Raw genomic sequence first — 17,139 nt, forward strand, 5'->3', positions numbered from 1 at the left:
TTTCATCTAAGCATGCAGACGTCAGAAACAATAATGAACCTTCATCTGTATACGCAAATCCTAATCAATCAGATTATCAGATAAACTGAAAGCAAGCTTCGATTGGGGACTAAATCCTGACAAAATAAAACACACTCCCGAGCTATTATTAGGACACCACGAAGGAGATGTGTGGCTGAGCGAATCGAAAAGATGTGGGTGAATCAGAAGTATTTTCGACTGCAGACTTTATCTGACTGTCGTGGCTGAAATACACAAGATGTGAGTGGGCAGGCGGCTCTGGCTCTGTCTGTGAGTTTTGGCAGTAAGTGAAAGGAGAAGAGGAGCAGTAAGTAGAAAAGAGATGAGGCCCAGCATTCCAGCTGTGTGACGCTCCCCCCCCCCCCCCCCCCCCCCCCACACACACACACACACACACACTATCCAAGGTCAGGTCCAACCACAGGCATGTGGGAAAGAGAAATAGACAGTGGCTATGATGTTCTATATTGGGGTGTTTGGCCGACAGGGAGAATAAGATAAACATTTCTGTTGTCCACACACCACAAGGAGTAAATGGACATCCTCTGCAAGCTGCTCTGCTAACTAACTGCTCAGCGACGAAACAACAATTGTCCTAAAAGAACCAGCCAGGAATGACTATTGTTTCTCAACCAGGTTAATAATGGCTTAGTTCACTGGCTGGAGAGGGCTCACAGCCTCACACACTAAGGAGAAGAAACTTTTTATCTAACATACCTGGCAAACTGGGCTTTCTGCCTTGCTCTGTTGAGCCCAACATTGGACCCAGCACTTACTACAGCTAACATGAATATACAGCACTTACTACAGCTAACATGAATATACAGCACTTACTACAGCTAACATGAATATACAGCACTTACTACAGCTAACATGAATATACAGCACTTCTGAAAATCCTATTCCTGCTTAAAAGGAGAGTAGGTCAGACAGCCTTGGTCAGTGCAGAGCTCACAGCGAGATGAGGGCAGAGCGGATTATGGTTCTGCAGGTCTGAGACCTCCACCCACAGGCAGACCTTCAGTACTTAGCGGCCTGGGAGCTTTAACAGCAAGCTTCAATTAAACCCGTGGTTGAACGGAGGAGCTTTAAGAGATCCCCAGGTGAATTACAGCCTGATTGTGCTCCTCAGCTACTGTGACATGACAGCCATCACTCCGGGTAGGAGGGTGGGGGTGGTGTGTTGTTGAGTTGATGGCAGGGGGGATAATCAGTGTGTTGTGCGAGATCCGGATTCATCGGCTGAAATAAGCTGTGCTAATCACTGCCCAGGCGCATCTGGCCTCCATTCTGTCTGTATGTGTGTAACTAGAACATCTGGTTCAGAGGTTAACCCTTTGTATTCTATTAATAGAGATTGGGATTTTCCTCACCCTTTTCCTCACACACAGACACTTAGACAAACCAGTTGGACTCCATCGGGTGTTCTATTATACCTATTTTATGTCAAAGAGTCAGTTTCGCACGCACGCACACACACCCCCCCCCCACACACACACACACACACACCCCCCCCCACACACACACACACACACACACACAATTGCGGCGAGGACAATACTACTTGAGGACAACAATGTCTACTGTCTACTATACTTGTGGACTTGTATTGGGACATTTGGCCCTCACAAGTATAGCATTAGAAGTACACACGCACACACACTTTCATTCAGCATTGACAGAACTGTGGCTAGACCTGCACCTGGTGCTCTGTCTGAAACGAGGAAGCCATTTCTGTTCTGTTTTTCCAATAACCTTCAGTGTGCACACACACACATACTCACCTCCCTGTGCTGTTTCCCAGCTATCTAACGCATTGTTTCCAGAGCAAACATCCTTTAAGCATCCACCATTGATGACACAAAATGTAACCAGATACTGCAATGCTCCTAATGCCAGGGCCCTCATATTGTTGACAATAAACGGGACCAGTGACCGTCTAGATAAGACAAATGCAACCCACAGTGCTTGAGATATTAATCTTTTTCTTTGCTCCCTCATACAAGCAAAAACATCTGACAAAATACTTGGGGACAGATTCACTGAGCCACATGGGCCAGCATGTGACACACAGCACTCCATCATCCATGAAGAATAAACAAGAAAGAAAAGACACACTGGCCAATACTGCCACGCTGACAGACTTGCCTATATAAAATAGGGCAGGCCACATATGATCCCACGGCCATGGGGATATCAAGATTATGAAGCATTTATGCTATTACATTAGAAAGATAAAAGAGTGACGGGACAGCATGCATGGCAGCCGGCCACCTATACATTGTGAGCTGAACTCCAGCTCAACATCACAATTACACAGCATGTTCTGTGATCCACAAGTCTTTATGATGGGAACGCTATCCTTCAGGCAACACGCTTGAACATGGTAGAAACTAGAAAGGGACCATACATTAGCGGCCAGAATTGCACACTCCAAATGAATAGGGGGTAAATAGAGTGACTGACAAAGGGACACTCGGGGGGCCCTAAGGCCCTGCTAAGATTACACACCGCTGGAGGTTCTGAGCGCCTGATGCTTTGTGCACACATAGTCGAAGACACTCTCCCAAGCACATCTACAGCAATGTAATGGCAGCTTCTCCAGCTTTAGTCCAATACGGTCTGCACCGTCTGTCATTGTGTCACACATGCTTTAAGCTGTGCTCTTTCTTTCTTTCAACACAGTATCTGTCCATGTGTCTCTGCCTCAATCTCCCTCCCTCCCCCGTTGTCCTCGTTGCACACGTGTCATCGGAGTAGGGAGACAGATGGTACAACCCAATTCAGTAGTGAGAGAGAGAGAGAGAGAGAGAGAGAGAGGGTCATGATGCTACACAAACTCGCGAGAGGGAGGAGAATCGGATAGAATAAACACACGCAGGGATAAACACTGTGCTTCATCTGAGGGAAGAACACAGTAATCTCTGAAACACCACATTGACAATGATGGGCTTCACTAGCAACAGTGCATTCTAGGCATTATGGTGAATTAAATCTCACTTCCGATTGCCTGGGTTCACTAAATATATGGAACATTTTAAGGAACATTCCCTTAAAATGCATGAATCTTACAATATTAAGATTTTTTAAATCAGACTCTAGTACAAGAAACCTTCAGAAGATAACAAGGTGTTGCGATGCAACACATTGTGAGCTTGTAGTAGTTATTTTTGCAATATATAAAAAAACATTTGAAAGTGAAAGTGTGTCCATTGATTTTATAAATATTGTACCAATGAAAAGTATTATCAAGAGGTTGTGACTAAATTGTAACAACATTGGATCCATAGGAACCTATGATTGGAACATAGGTCCTTTTTCCATTTCCGTTATGGTTTTGAACAAGGTTTCTACCCGACAGTAATATGTGACCGATGAGTGTTTTGGGATCAGTAATGTCTGAACAGAATATGTGCACACATACACACTCAGGGTAAGGTCAGTCTCTGCCATGTGACTCAGAGGCCTGGAACCAATCAGATGAAGTTCAGAGGACAACAGGAAGTAGAGGGGTCAGTCCAATGACCCCTGGAATTCCTGTTTTTCAGCTACTGCTTTATGCTCCGACTATTTTCCCCGATCCCCCCCAGTCACCCTTTTCCTCTCCCTTCGACACCCATCCTCACTTCCTTACCCACGTCTTCCTACCTACCCCCACTCTGTCTCTCCTTCTGTCATCCTGTTTGCCTCTGTCCCCAAGCCATTCCATTAGTCCTGCTCTATAGGATCTATTTTCATCTGTCGTCTCTCTCCTCCTCTCCATCTGTCAGAGGCACTTTGTCTCTCTCTTTTTTCCTTTTCTTCCCAGCCCCATATACCTCCCTCTTATTCTACTTTCTCATTCTAGAAACAGTGCTTCCCTGCTGGCTCGGTTTAGTCCAAAGATAGTAACTGCATTTTCTAGCCTTGGGTAGGATAAATAATTAAACCGCTCTGCACTTGCTGCCCACGCTGGCCATCATACACTCTGAGAGCATCTTCACTGTGAACAAAAAGGGATTCATCTGCTAAAACCAGAGAGTGTTTACTGCAGAGGCATGTGCCATAAAATAATCTAGGTCATTAGGCTTGTGTCAGTATTTTTAAAATGCATCAGGACTGTTACCACTCACCTATTCCTTCTATAGATAGACCACAACGTAAAAGAACAACACAACTGACATGCATGATGATCACTGAAATCCACATTCTAGAGGGTTCAGCTTCAACTCTCATCTCACCTCATTGATTGAGTTCATAAGGTGCTTCCTACTGAGTGTCATGTTGAGTGTGCCGTTTTGACTCAGCATGGGCTGCTTCATAAACACAAAGTCACTACGGCTGGAGAGGGTGGAGTAACAGGGCCGGTAGGTGCGTGTGTGCGGGTCCTGCGAGCCGCCCACCACCTCCATGTAGCGGATGGGCCCGTCACTGTTGAGCTGCAGGTGCAGGTCCTTGCTGGGCCTCTGGTGCAGGTAGCGGCTCGGCCGGTGGCGGTCGTAGCAGCAGCAGCATTCAGACCCGTCCAGATCCGTGCTGCGGTGTCGCAGGCAGCGTATCATAAGGACCACGAAGGTGATGAAGGACACGCCCGAGACGCAGGCCAATGAGATGATGAGATAAAGGGTGATATCCGACATCCCGGTGCGGCGGGAGAATGGCGTGTGGCGGGGACCAGCGGGGGCCACGTTGGCAGCGCCCTTCTCCTCCACGGTTACCGTGATGGGCACGGTGGTGGAAAGGGGAGGCTCACCGTTGTCCTGGATGATGACTATGATGTCATAGGCAGAGCCCCCCTCCTCCTCGGCCAGTTTGCGGGCTGTGCGAAGCTCACCTGTGTGGGCACCAATTCGGAACAAGCCCGCGTTAGGCCCAGGCGCAATGGAGTAAAACAACCAGGCATTGTGTCCACTGTCGGCATCCACTCCCACCATTTTGTTAATGAGGTGCCCTGAGCCAGCAGACAGGGGAACTGTGAGCTGTAGCCCAGTGTCTTTAGGGAAAGAGGGGTGAACAAGTGCCGGTGCATTGTCATTCAGGTCCACAATGAACACGTGCACCGTGACGTTTGCTGTTCTTTGGGGCACACCGGCGTCCCGTGCCTGCACCTCAATACGGAAGACATTAAGCTGTTCATGATCCAGTGACCGCATGCTGTAGATGTGGCCACTGTCTGGGTTGATGTAGACATAGGAGGAGATGGGCGAGCCCTGGACCATGCTGGGCAGGATAGAGTAGGAGACACGAGCGTTGTCCCCAAGGTCTGGATCTGTGGCTGAAACCATGGCGATAGGGGTGCTGGGGGCATTGCTCTCTGGAATGTCTACCGAGTAGGAAGGCTGGGAAAAGGTGGGGGCGTTGTCATTTACATCAGACAGCTTCACTACAAAGGTGGTCCGTGATGACAGCGGAGGGGACCCCGCATCAGTAGCCATTATGACTACCGTGTACTCTGGGATGCTTTCACGGTCTAGGTTTCCATCTGTGATGAGGCTGTAGTGTCCGCCGAAGGCCGAGTTGAGTTTGAATGGCAGGCCGGCTTGCACTTTTAATGTCACCTCACCATTTTTGCCAGAGTCCAGGTCCCTTGCACTGATGAGTGCTATCACAGTCTCTGGTGCCGAGTCCTCTCTGATGGGACTGGTCAGTGACGTCAGCGTCACCTCTGGCGTGTTGTCGTTGACATCAGTGACGTCCACTATGACGTTACAGGAGCCCTCCATGGCAGGCGAGCCGTCATCCCTCGCCTGTACCGTGATGTGGTAAACACTGGCCGTCTCATAATCCACATCGCCATTAACACGGATCTCCCCGCTTTTAGAATCCACGCTAAACAGCTTGAGGACGCGTTCCGGTGTGTATTTACTAAACAAGAAAGATATCTCTCCATTGTGACTTGAATCCGCGTCGGTGGCGTTCAGTTTCGTCACTAAAGTGCCCGGTGCTACATTCTCTAACAGGCTAACTTTCTTTATTGACTCGTCAAATATTGGCGCATTGTCATTCACGTCCAGAATTTTAATGAACAGGAGGGTTGAGCCAGATTTCTCAGGCTGCCCCCCGTCCACGGCAGTGAGCAACAGGCGAAACGAGGCCTGCGTTTCCCTGTCCAGGGGCTTTTCCACCACTAGTTCAGGAAACTTACTGCCGTCACTTTTCGTTTCAACATTCAAAACAAAGCAGTCGTTAGGTGCCAAATGGTAAGTGCGTAAAGAATTGGTACCCACGTCTGGATCATGAGCGCTCTCCAAGCGGAACCGGGTACCCGGTGCGGCCGCTTCTGATATTTCCAAGGAAATGTTCTTGGTTGAAAACTGCGGTGCGTTGTCATTCACATCAATAATGTCCACCACGACGCGGTCTATTTGCAAAGGGTTCTCAAGTATGATTTGAAGGTGTAACGAGCAAGTTGAACTTACTTCGCATATTTGCTCCCGGTCAATTTTCTGACTGATGACCAAATCGCCCGTCGCCTGGTTTACCTCGAAATACTGCGCGTTGTCCTCCGAGACCACCCGCAACTTTCTCTGGGTGATCCTCTGGGCCGTTAGACCCAAATCATTAGCGATATTCCCGACAACGGAACCCCGGCTAAGCTCCTCCGCCACGGAATAGCTGAGCTGGGCGGACGCGCACGAGAGGTAATAGGCCAGGGCGAAGCAAAGCCTCAGCGCGTACCATCCTCCGGAGCGCTTCCTCCTCCGTCTGGATTCCATTGTGCTGCGGTCCGAGCAGGGAACGGAACGGGGGACGTGTAAAGTTCCTCTTTCACCGTAACTCGTCCATGGTTGGATTTAAACGACGCTACGAGGCCGTCGGTAACGTTTTCCGTTTTCGAAACATCGCGATTGAAATATTAGAGGTAATCATGTCGGCCCGTTTCTCGGGGAAAAACGAGTAACAACTTTTCACTAGTAGTCAGCCTCCCCCGAAACTCCGCTCTCTTCCCTCCTCTGCTTCACTCCCCTCGTGGGCGGAGAGAGACACCAGTGGAGTAACGCTTCCCATTGGAAGGCTGCTGAGACTATAACCAGCTCTGCTCACACTGCTCTGTCACACAGACACAGCCACAGTGTGAGAAAACTTTTCAGAGGAAACTTTACAAACCAGCTGGAGTGAAATCTATTCGGTGTGTTGCCTAAGACTACGTGTTGATTGAAGTTTAAAAGTTTAGCGCTATCCAGGGCAAACAAACGGCGAACGGATGATCATGAATGATGGCAGAATAACGTTTTCCGGAAAACTTCAAACTTTAGCTTTTCTATGATACCAACAAACAAACAGCAAAATGCACATTAAATCTCAAGGACGGTAAACTAATTGTGTCGTGTGGAAATGCAGACACCTGTTGCCAATGAATGCCAGCTTCCAAATAACGTGAAAAGTACACTACTACAAGTAAACTACTGATCCAAGTGTTAATTATAGCCACAAGGGGGCATGCTTTCAAAGCTAATTTTCCCCTTCTGACACAGGCCTACAGGCAGGGTAAAATCTGGGCAAAGATAAAGATTTAAACCATTTACTAATTGGCTGTCATTTGATACAAGACTTGAATCTTCCCTCATATGATTTACACTCAGCTTTTTTGATAAATGTAAGATACAAGGGAGAGGTTCGATTTATGTTACTATTGTTGTACTATAGGCTACTATTTTAGGCCTCAGGAAAAAGCCTGCAAGATCAATTAAAAGTAGAAGAAAGAGCTGGCTTTGTTTTCTGGGCTAATGGACTTAATGCTGAAATGCTGGCAGATTGGCTGTTGCCCCTTTTATGTTAAATAATTGTGAGAAAGTGGGTTGGTTGTATAAACAGCAAATAGACTCATCAGTCTATTTGCTGTTTATACAACCAATCCTCTTTCTCACAAAAATAGTAAATTATCTTTCCAGAAAATATTTATTAAAGAAGAAAATAAATCGAATACATTTAAAAGCGTGTTACAGATATACAATAATGTCGAGTTCAGTACATTTTGGCAACTTGAAAAATAAGTTTCTGATTAGACTAATATAATTAATGTGAACCATTTTCCAAAAGACTTTTGAAATACTCTCTGGCTAATCATTTCAGTCATAATGTGAAATTATAGAAAAGGCTATGTTGTAGGCTATACTAGAATGCTTAGAAGATGAAGTTATGTATCAACTAAATCCTAAAGGTAACAGGATAGGTGGGCACTATATGGGCACCTCGATGGCTATTTCTTCCAAAATGTAAAGAATATATATATTAGAAAAATTGTCTTAAGTAAAGTAGGCCTATACATAGAACATACTTAAACATTCGACAATTAAGGTAAAAACAATCACACCCGTGTGAAGTGAGGGGCACTCTTACCATTGTACATCATTTGCTCAGACATGACGTAATTCTCCATTCATTGTCAATGACTTTGTATAGGACAATAATACCGATTTGCTCAGACACAAAAATGTCTAAATACAATTGCTACAAAACCTGTAGGCATAGATCCAGTCATTTTGTGTGCAAGAAATTGGGAGTATAAGTCTGAAATCGATGTACCGTGTATGTTCACATATAGGTACAGACGAAAAACAGTTTAAGTCCAAATTCTATTCTGACCCCTCCACGAAAAGGCCTCGTTGTCCTGACCCCTTATCCATCATTTATACATTATGGATAATTAGTGTGGACTTTTTTTCGTCTGTAGTACTCTTGTATTCCTGTTTTTTCCTGTACAGCACACAACAACAACAGCAACAAAATAGTATAGGCTACCACACTGCGGTTAACACGAGCTCTCTGTCCTCTCCTCCTCTCCTTTTTTGGTCAGCCTGACACGTGACCATTGCCTGCTCACCCCTGCAGTGCACTTATACACCTGAACAATAACCACTGGTTCTTTCATATACTTTACATAGTTGAGACTATTTTTCAAATATTTTATTTTAAAATTTCACAAAATACATAGCCAATTTTACATAGAGGTGTCCATCTTATGATCTATCCTGTCTGTATCCATCCTGAAACCTAACAGTGAATATGGATATATGCACTGTTGACACATTTGTCATCACGAGTGCCAATTAAATGAAAATGGTATTTAAAGGTTAGGGTGTAAGTGATTATATTTGGTTAAAATAAGTGTTAAATAGCTCTATATTCTGAAAGTCCTCTAGTGTTTGTTCGGTAACAGGAGTCTCCCGCTTAATTAAACCGGTCAGGATACCAATTTTCAGTTCAGGAACTACACTATACAAATTAAACTGATCGGCTACAACTTGGTCATCTATCTGAAAATGTATTTTCTGTTGATTTAAAGAGCTTCAGAGACGGGGAGATCCCTACTGAAAAAAACTTCTATAACAATGATTATCAGTATATATAGTGCTTTAACAAAAACATTTTGTTTTGACCAAACATGACTTATATACCCTACAGCCTACACCTTTAAAAAACATGTTCTGTTTTGCAAACATTGTATAGGTATAGGCCTACATATACATTATATTGCTATCAACACGCAATTTATATTGCATATTGTGTGTATTGCTAAGGCCTCAAATGCACATTGTTTATTTCACATTGTGTATATATAGACACTATATACAATATGAAATAAACAATGTATATTGCATATCGTTTGTATTGATGAGGCTTAATGCACATTGTTCATTTCACATTGGTGTCTATATTTTAGTTTTTTGTAATGTTTTGTTTATACCTTAATATTGCTGCTTATCTTTGTATTTTAAATATCTCTATATCGTGATAGTAGTCATATAGTGTTTGCTCCAAACAGGAGTCTCTCTGTCTCTCCAACTCTTTAGTAAACAGGAAATGCATTTTCAGATTTCACCAACTATATCCAATCAGGAGAGGATTCACACATTAATTGGAAGTGATGACACAGAGAAGAAAGCAGACATTGAACATGGAACACAATACAATTGAAGCCTAAATGGGCACTCCTGATTTGCAGAAATTGCCAACCCACCTAAAGAATATGTGCTGTTTATTAAAGAGCTAGACAGATGGACACTGTTACTGGATAAAACAACGGTTATTATCAAAATATAGAGTTTTAACCTTTCAACGAAAAAAAAATGTTTTGTTTTAACCAGTGTAATGCAACAATTACACATTTGTTGAATACCTCTACTCTACCTACCAATAACACAGTTATTCAGATATATTACACTTTATATGATTATGTATGGCCCAGAATTATATCACAAACATTTTGCCCTGCCTCAGTGCTCACCTGCTGGCTCTCAAAGGTCCATGTGCTGTCAGGTAAAGACGCATCTAGGACGTTCATCATCTCCTTAAAGTCAGTGGTGCTGCTGGGTTTAACGAAGGTGAAATCACTGTACTCTGACATGGGAGAGAGACACGACCTGAACGACTGACTCTGAGACATCATGTCTCCTCCCAGGACCTCCACGTACTTAATAGGTCCGTCTGAGTTGAGCTGGATCTGCAGGTTTCTGTTGGGATTCTTGTAATCATCAAAGTCACTCCGTCTCATGCAACAACTACCGTTGCCTCTACTGCTCCTTATGCACTTAACTGCTAAGATTAGAAAAGTCACAAGAGACAGCACGGACACTGCGGCCAGAGAGAGAATCAAATAAAGTGCTATTCTCCCAGTTTTCCTATTTTCTGCTACTTTGTGCCTGATATCTGAGATAGGCTCATGGAGTCCATCCTCAAGCAGGATTGACACAGTAACGGTGGATGACTGAACTGGTTCTCCGTCATCGTTGATCTCTATAATCAACGTCTGAGAGGAGTCATCCTGCTCGTATACAGCACGTTTAGTCCTCACCTCTCCTGTGTAAAGACTGACAGTGAACAGAGAGGCGTCCGTGGCCTCCTTCAGCTTATATGAGATCCAGGCGTTATGGCCCGAGTCAGCGTCCACGGCCGTCACCTTAGTAACCAGGTGGCCTGCTTTAGCAGAGCGAGGCATCCTCTGATGAGACAGGGAGCCCAGAACAGCGGAGGAGGGGTAAATTACAGTGGGGGCATTGTCGTTCTGGTCCAGGATAAAAACATTTACAGTAGCGTTGCTGCTAAGAGACGGAGAGCCCTGGTCCTTTGCCTGCACCCGAATCTGAAACACCTTCAGTTTCTCATAGTCAAACGAGTGCATACTGTAGATGCTCCCATTGTCAGAGTTTATATACACATATGAGGACACAGAAACATCCTGAACTTTGGATTCTAAAATGGAGTAGGATATCTTTGCATTTTGGCCTAAATCCAGATCAGATGCAGATAGTGAATGAAGAATCGACCCCGCCACGCCATTCTCTTTTAAATACACATTATATGAGGCCTGAGTGAATACAGGAGGATTGTCATTAACATCAATGATGCTGACATGTATAGTTTTCTTACTACTCAGTGGAGGGGAGCCTGAATCAGTGGCTGTTATTTTAATATTATACTGTGAGAAGATCTCTCGGTCTAAAACACCACTGGTAACCAATGCGTAATTATTGGAAAATGAGGGTTTCAGATTAAAAGGAGAGCCCTTTTCTATCTGCAAAGCAACTTTTCCGTTTTCACCAGAATCAACATCCCGGGAACTAAGCAATGCAACTACCGTACCACTTGGCGCGTCCTCGCGCACGGGACTCGGTTGAGAAGTAAGAACAATTTCTGGGGCATTATCATTAATGTCAATTATATCAATCTGCACGCGACAGTGGCCCTCCATTTCAGGACTGCCTTTATCTTTGGCAGTTATATCAATGCTATATGAAGCAGTTGATTCATAGTCCAATTCCCCCTTAAGAGTAATTTCACCTGTTAAAGAATCCATGTCGAACATGGTCAATACCATCCCCGGTGTTCGAGAACCGAATGAGAATTCAATGTCACCGTTTGAACCTTCGTCTGCATCTGTTGCTTTTGGTTTTATAACAACTCTGCCCTTCGCAGTGTTTTCACTTAAGGATATTTTGTAAACTGTTTTTTCAAACACTGGAACGTTGTCATTTATATCAAGAACATTAATTGTTAATTGTGATGTTCCTGATCTCACTGGATTCCCTCCATCTAACGCTGTTAATAATAAGGTGTGAACCGCCTTTTTCTCTCTATCCAAGGGCTTCTCTAAAACAAGTTCAGTGACAGTCTTACCATCTTCAATTTCTTTCATTTTGAGGGAAAAACACTCATTTTTGCTAAGTGAGTGGGATTTGAGTGAATTGCTTCCAACGTCGGGATCCAAAGCGCTCTCCAAAGGAAAACGCGTGCCTACTGCCGTTGATTCGGCTATTTTCAAAGAAAGATCCTTAGAAGGGAAGCTTGGTGAATTGTCATTAATATCTCGAATTTCTACCTCAAAACGATGTAATTGTAGCGGGTTCTCTACGACAACTTGCAGAGGCAGAACGCAGCTGGTGCTTTGTCCGCATAAAGCCTCTCTGTCTATTCTGTCATTCACCACCAGCTCACCCTTCCCCGCGTCCACACTGAAATACTGCTTACCAGCCTCGGAAGCGACACGCAGTTTACGGTCAAAAATCTCTGATAGTCCTAAACCCAGATCCTTGGCTAGATTTCCTACAACAGAACCCCGTTTTAATTCCTCCGGGATACTGTAGCGAGTCTGTCCGTCTATTGTACTCCACATGAGAAAGAAATACTGCCACCAAAGACAGTGCCATCTCCAGTCTCGATATCCAGTTCTCTTTGTCATCCCTGAACCGTCACAATGCTTCTTTTCCCATAACGAATAAAAACAGCATCTTCACATGAAATCCATTAGAAGAACGGTTTATTCCAGTAGAAAGATTGGATGTGAAGTCTAAAGTAGGACATAGCAAATGTTTTATATCATTGTGTAAAAATGAAACCTGCTTTATCCTCCATCTCCGAGCTCTTAACGGTTATGGTTCTGAAGCTGCATTGGGGGGAGGGAGTAGATCTCTTTGTACAGTTCTGTATGCTATTGGTGCACAATGTGCATCTTTGGCATCCAATGAGAGCGAAACTGAGCAGCGCTCTTAAAGCCTAACAGCGGCCTATGAACTGTCACCGAAACACTGCAGCATACGTGTAAAAACAGGGGATGTCAATCAGTTCTATTATTTGATACAGCCTATACATTTATCACAACATATATTTAAAAACGAGGATTCATATCTTATACAAAATACCTTCCATATTAACGGTTTATTATGGAATCCCAAGCTATATACAATGGGGGGAAAAAACATGTTCATTGTCCACCTATTCTCAATTTGACATGCGTGTCGCTGTCCGTGGTGCTGAAACACACTGCCTTTCGATGCAACCGCAAATAACAGTCAAACTCTCACCCGTTTTCTTTCAAACACCATTTAAACTCACACACACTCACACACACACACACACACACACACACACACACACACACACACACACACACACACACACACACACACACACACACACACACACACACACACACACACACACAATGAAGACGAGGCTAATAGTTTGATTCAATAATCATTCATGTTAAGGTGTAAGAGCCATACTATGATGTTATGTCATGATGACCTTGCTTGCTTGATTATACCAATTATATGCAGCAGTGTGTAATCTCATGATAATTACGCGCAGCAGTGTATAACTGTCTTGTCTTTGATTGCATGTTTGATTGGTGCTCTTTTTTATTGATGTCACAATTTCTGTTCTGTACATTTTGTACCACCTATATGTTTTCCTTTACATCAAGTAAAGCGTCAAAACTGATACTACGTCAGATTATTTGTGCTTACAGTTTTAAAGGCGATACATTTTTTAAACAGAAAACAGACGCCTCTATAAAAGGGATATCCAATAAGTTGTTTTTCCACCTATATTCAGATCTGTTGCTAACTAAACGCCTGCAGATAACCTATAGAAAACTATGTGTGTCGCTGTCCGTCGCTGTGGTACTGAAACACACTTGAAATGCAACCGCAAATAACAGTCAACGTGACTGACATGTTCTATAAATCGAATATATTCAACAATCTACAAGTGGCCAATACCATCATTGACAGACCCACAGAATGTCACTGGGGAGTGCTATAGGGTGTGCTGCAATGTAAGCCACCCCCCCACGAAGCCAAACATGGAGTATCTGATGTCAAAACAAAATAGAAGACCTTATTACTCTCTGCTCACCTGCTGGCTCTCAAAGGTCCACGTGCTGTCAGGCAAAGAAGCGTCTAGAACGTTCATCATCTCCTTAAAGTCAGTGGTGCTGCTGGGTTTAACGAAGGTGAAATCACTGTACTCTGACATGGGAGAGAGACACGACCTGAACGACTGACTCTGAGACATCATGTCTCCTCCCAGGACCTCCACGTACTTAATAGGTCCGTCTGAGTTGAGCTGGATCTGCAGGTTTCTGTTGGGGTTCTTGTAATCATCAAAGTCACTCCGTCTCATGCAACAACTACCGTTGCCTCTACTGCTCCTTATGCACCTAACAGCTAAAATAAGAAAAGTAACAAGAGATAGCACGGACACAGCTGCTAGAGACAAGATCAAATAAAGTGTTATTCTACCACTTTTCTTATTTGGTTCTGCTACTTTGTGTCTGATATCTGAGATCGGCTCATGGAGTCCATCTTCAAGCAGGATTGATACAGTAACCGTGGAGGACTGGACTGGTTCTCCGTCGTCGTTGATCTCTATAATCAGCGTCTGAGAGGAGTCATCCTGCTCGTATATAGCGCGTTTAGTCCTCACCTCTCCTGTGTAAAGACTAACACTAAACAGAGAGGCGTCCGTGGCCTCCTTCAGTTTATAGGAGATCCAGGCGTTATGGCCCGAGTCAGCGTCCACGGCCGTCACCTTAGTAACCAGTTGGCCTGCTTTAGCAGAGCGAGGTATCCTCTGGTGCGACAGGGAGCCCAGAACAGCGGAGGAGGGGTAAATTACAGTGGGGGCATTGTCGTTCTGGTCCAGGATAAAAACATTTACAGTAGTGTTGCTGCTAAGAGACGGAGAGCCCTGGTCTTTTGCCTGAACCCGAATCTGAAACACCTTCAGTTTCTCATAGTCAAACGAGTGCATGCTGTAAATGCTGCCATTATCAGAGTTTATGTACACGTATGAGGACACAGACACGTCCTGCACTTTGGAATCCAGGACAGAATATGAAATCTTTGCATTTCCACCAAAATCTAGATCAGATGCTGACACTGAATGGAGTATGGAGCCGGCTACCCCATTCTCTTTTAAATACACATTATATGAGGGCTGAGTGAATACAGGAGGATTGTCATTAACATCAATGATGCTGACAGGTATAATTTTCTTACTAGTCAGCGGAGGAGATCCAGAATCAGTGGCTGTTATTTCAATATTATACTCTGCCTCATTTTCTCGGTCTAAAACTGCATTAGTAACAAGTGCATAATTGTTAGCAAATGAGGGTTTGAGAATAAACGGAGAGCCCTTTGGCAAGTTTGGCAGCTGTAATGTCACTTTACCGTTATCACCGGAGTCAAGGTCTCGTGCACTCAGCAAAGCTACTACTGTGCCACCAGGGGCGTCCTCGCGCACGGGACTAGGTTCAGAGGTTAGAATTATCTCTGGGGCATTGTCGTTTATGTCTAAAACCTCTACTTGGATAGTACAATGTCCCTCCATTATAGGAGACCCTTTGTCTTTCGCACTAATATATATTTCATAATTTGTAAATGATTCGAAATCTAATCTTCCTATCAGCGTTACTATTCCAGACAGTGTGTCAATGTTGAACACAGCCATGATACTGTCAGGGGCATGTGTACCAAACGAATATTCTATCTCTCCATTTAGTCCCTCATCAATATCTTTTGCTACAAGCTGAACGATGGATGTGCCCTCTGCGCTATTTTCGCTTACAGAAACTTTGTACAAGCTTTTTTCGAACACTGGGAAATTGTCATTACTATCAAGCACGTTAATGATTATCTGAGAGGTCCCAGATCTCGCTGGATTTCCCCCATCAAATGCGGTCAATAGAAGCTGGTGTACCGCTTTTTTCTCTCGGTCAAGTGATTTAGCCAAGACTAGTTCTGGAACTTTCCTCCCAGACACATCTTTAATTTTCAAACTGAAATACTCATCTTTGCTTAACGTATATGACTTGACGTAATTAGCTCCAACATCAATGTCTTGTGCACTCTCCAAAGGAAACCGAGCCCCTGCAGCCGTGGACTCAGCGATTTTTAGCTTTACGTCTTTTGATGGAAAACTGGGGGAGTTATCATTGATATCTTGGATTTCAACTTCAACTCTATATAACTGCAACGGGTTTTCAATTACAACCTGAAGTGGCAGAACACAGCTGGCGCTTTGTGCACATAGAGCCTCTCTGTCTATTCTGTCATTCACCACCAGCTCACCCTTCCCCGCATCCACACTAAAATAATGCTTACCAGCCTCAGAGGCGACGCGCAACTTACGGTCAAATATCTCTGTGAGTCCTAAACCTAGATCTTTGGCTAAATTCCCTACCACAGACCCCTTTTTTGATTCCTCCGGGATTGTGTAGCGGGTCTGTCCATCTATTGTACTCCATAAGAGAAAAAAATAATGCCACCAAAGAGCCTGCCACCTCCAGTCTCGATGTCCCGTTCTTTTTGTCATCCCTGGTGCGTTACAACACAATAATCCACATCAACATTTTCTTCTTTCAAAACAAAGAGCTCATTGTTGAAAATCCATTGCCAGATAAAATAGTCCAGTGCATATTTCGAAATAATTCACGACGTTCTATATTAGACATAATTGAATCTCCAAATAGATGCGTGTATCCTGCTGTCTCTCAGAGCATTGTGAGGGTTGTGGTGCTGAGGCTACACGGGGGGAAGGGAGTAGATCTCTTTGTACAGTGCTGTATCGTATTGGCTCACAGGATCCACCTCTTACGCCCAATAAAAATCCACCAGGCAGTGCTGCTTTGTTACAGGAGTAATAAAGCAGTGCTAGTATAGCCTGCATTGAAGACATTGTACTGTACCATAATGAAAATAAAAGGACGTATAGCCTGTTCAGAGAATGGACATTTTCATCAATTAAAACAACAACACACGTTTGCATAATACTACAAACTAATAAACAGGCCATCTTTAATTATACCATATTTGAGCGCTTTATAGGCTATAGCCTACGGCTTGAGAGTGAGAATTG

The 17,139-nt window shown here is 44.1% G+C and overlaps 1 protein-coding gene and 1 pseudogene across 2 annotated transcripts in view; both read right to left on the reverse strand.

Moving 5' to 3' along the window:
* The window catches only part of LOC308322108 (protocadherin gamma-C5-like), a 27,883-nt pseudogene extending 15,201 nt beyond the window's left edge, over positions 1 to 12,682 (reverse strand). Inside the window, exon 1 of the transcript XR_013966219.1 lies at positions 10,229 to 12,682. The product of XR_013966219.1 is annotated as a protocadherin gamma-C5-like (transcript). The remainder of the gene's footprint in view (positions 1 to 10,228) is intronic.
* Positions 12,683 to 14,121: 1,439 nt separating this feature from the next.
* LOC308322090 (protocadherin gamma-C5-like) lies at positions 14,122 to 16,596 on the reverse strand (the record flags this gene model as incomplete). Its single annotated transcript, XM_080773288.1, has 1 exon — positions 14,122 to 16,596. One exon carries the CDS (start codon positions 16,594 to 16,596, stop codon positions 14,122 to 14,124), a length of 2,475 nt encoding a protein of 824 aa, XP_080629414.1.
* Between the last annotated feature and the right edge of the window lie 543 nt (positions 16,597 to 17,139).

The sequence above is a fragment of the Protomyctophum bolini genome, assembly GCF_963924005.1.
Source record: "Protomyctophum bolini genome assembly, chromosome: 10".
In the NCBI taxonomy this organism is placed as follows: Eukaryota; Metazoa; Chordata; class Actinopteri; order Myctophiformes; family Myctophidae; genus Protomyctophum; species Protomyctophum bolini.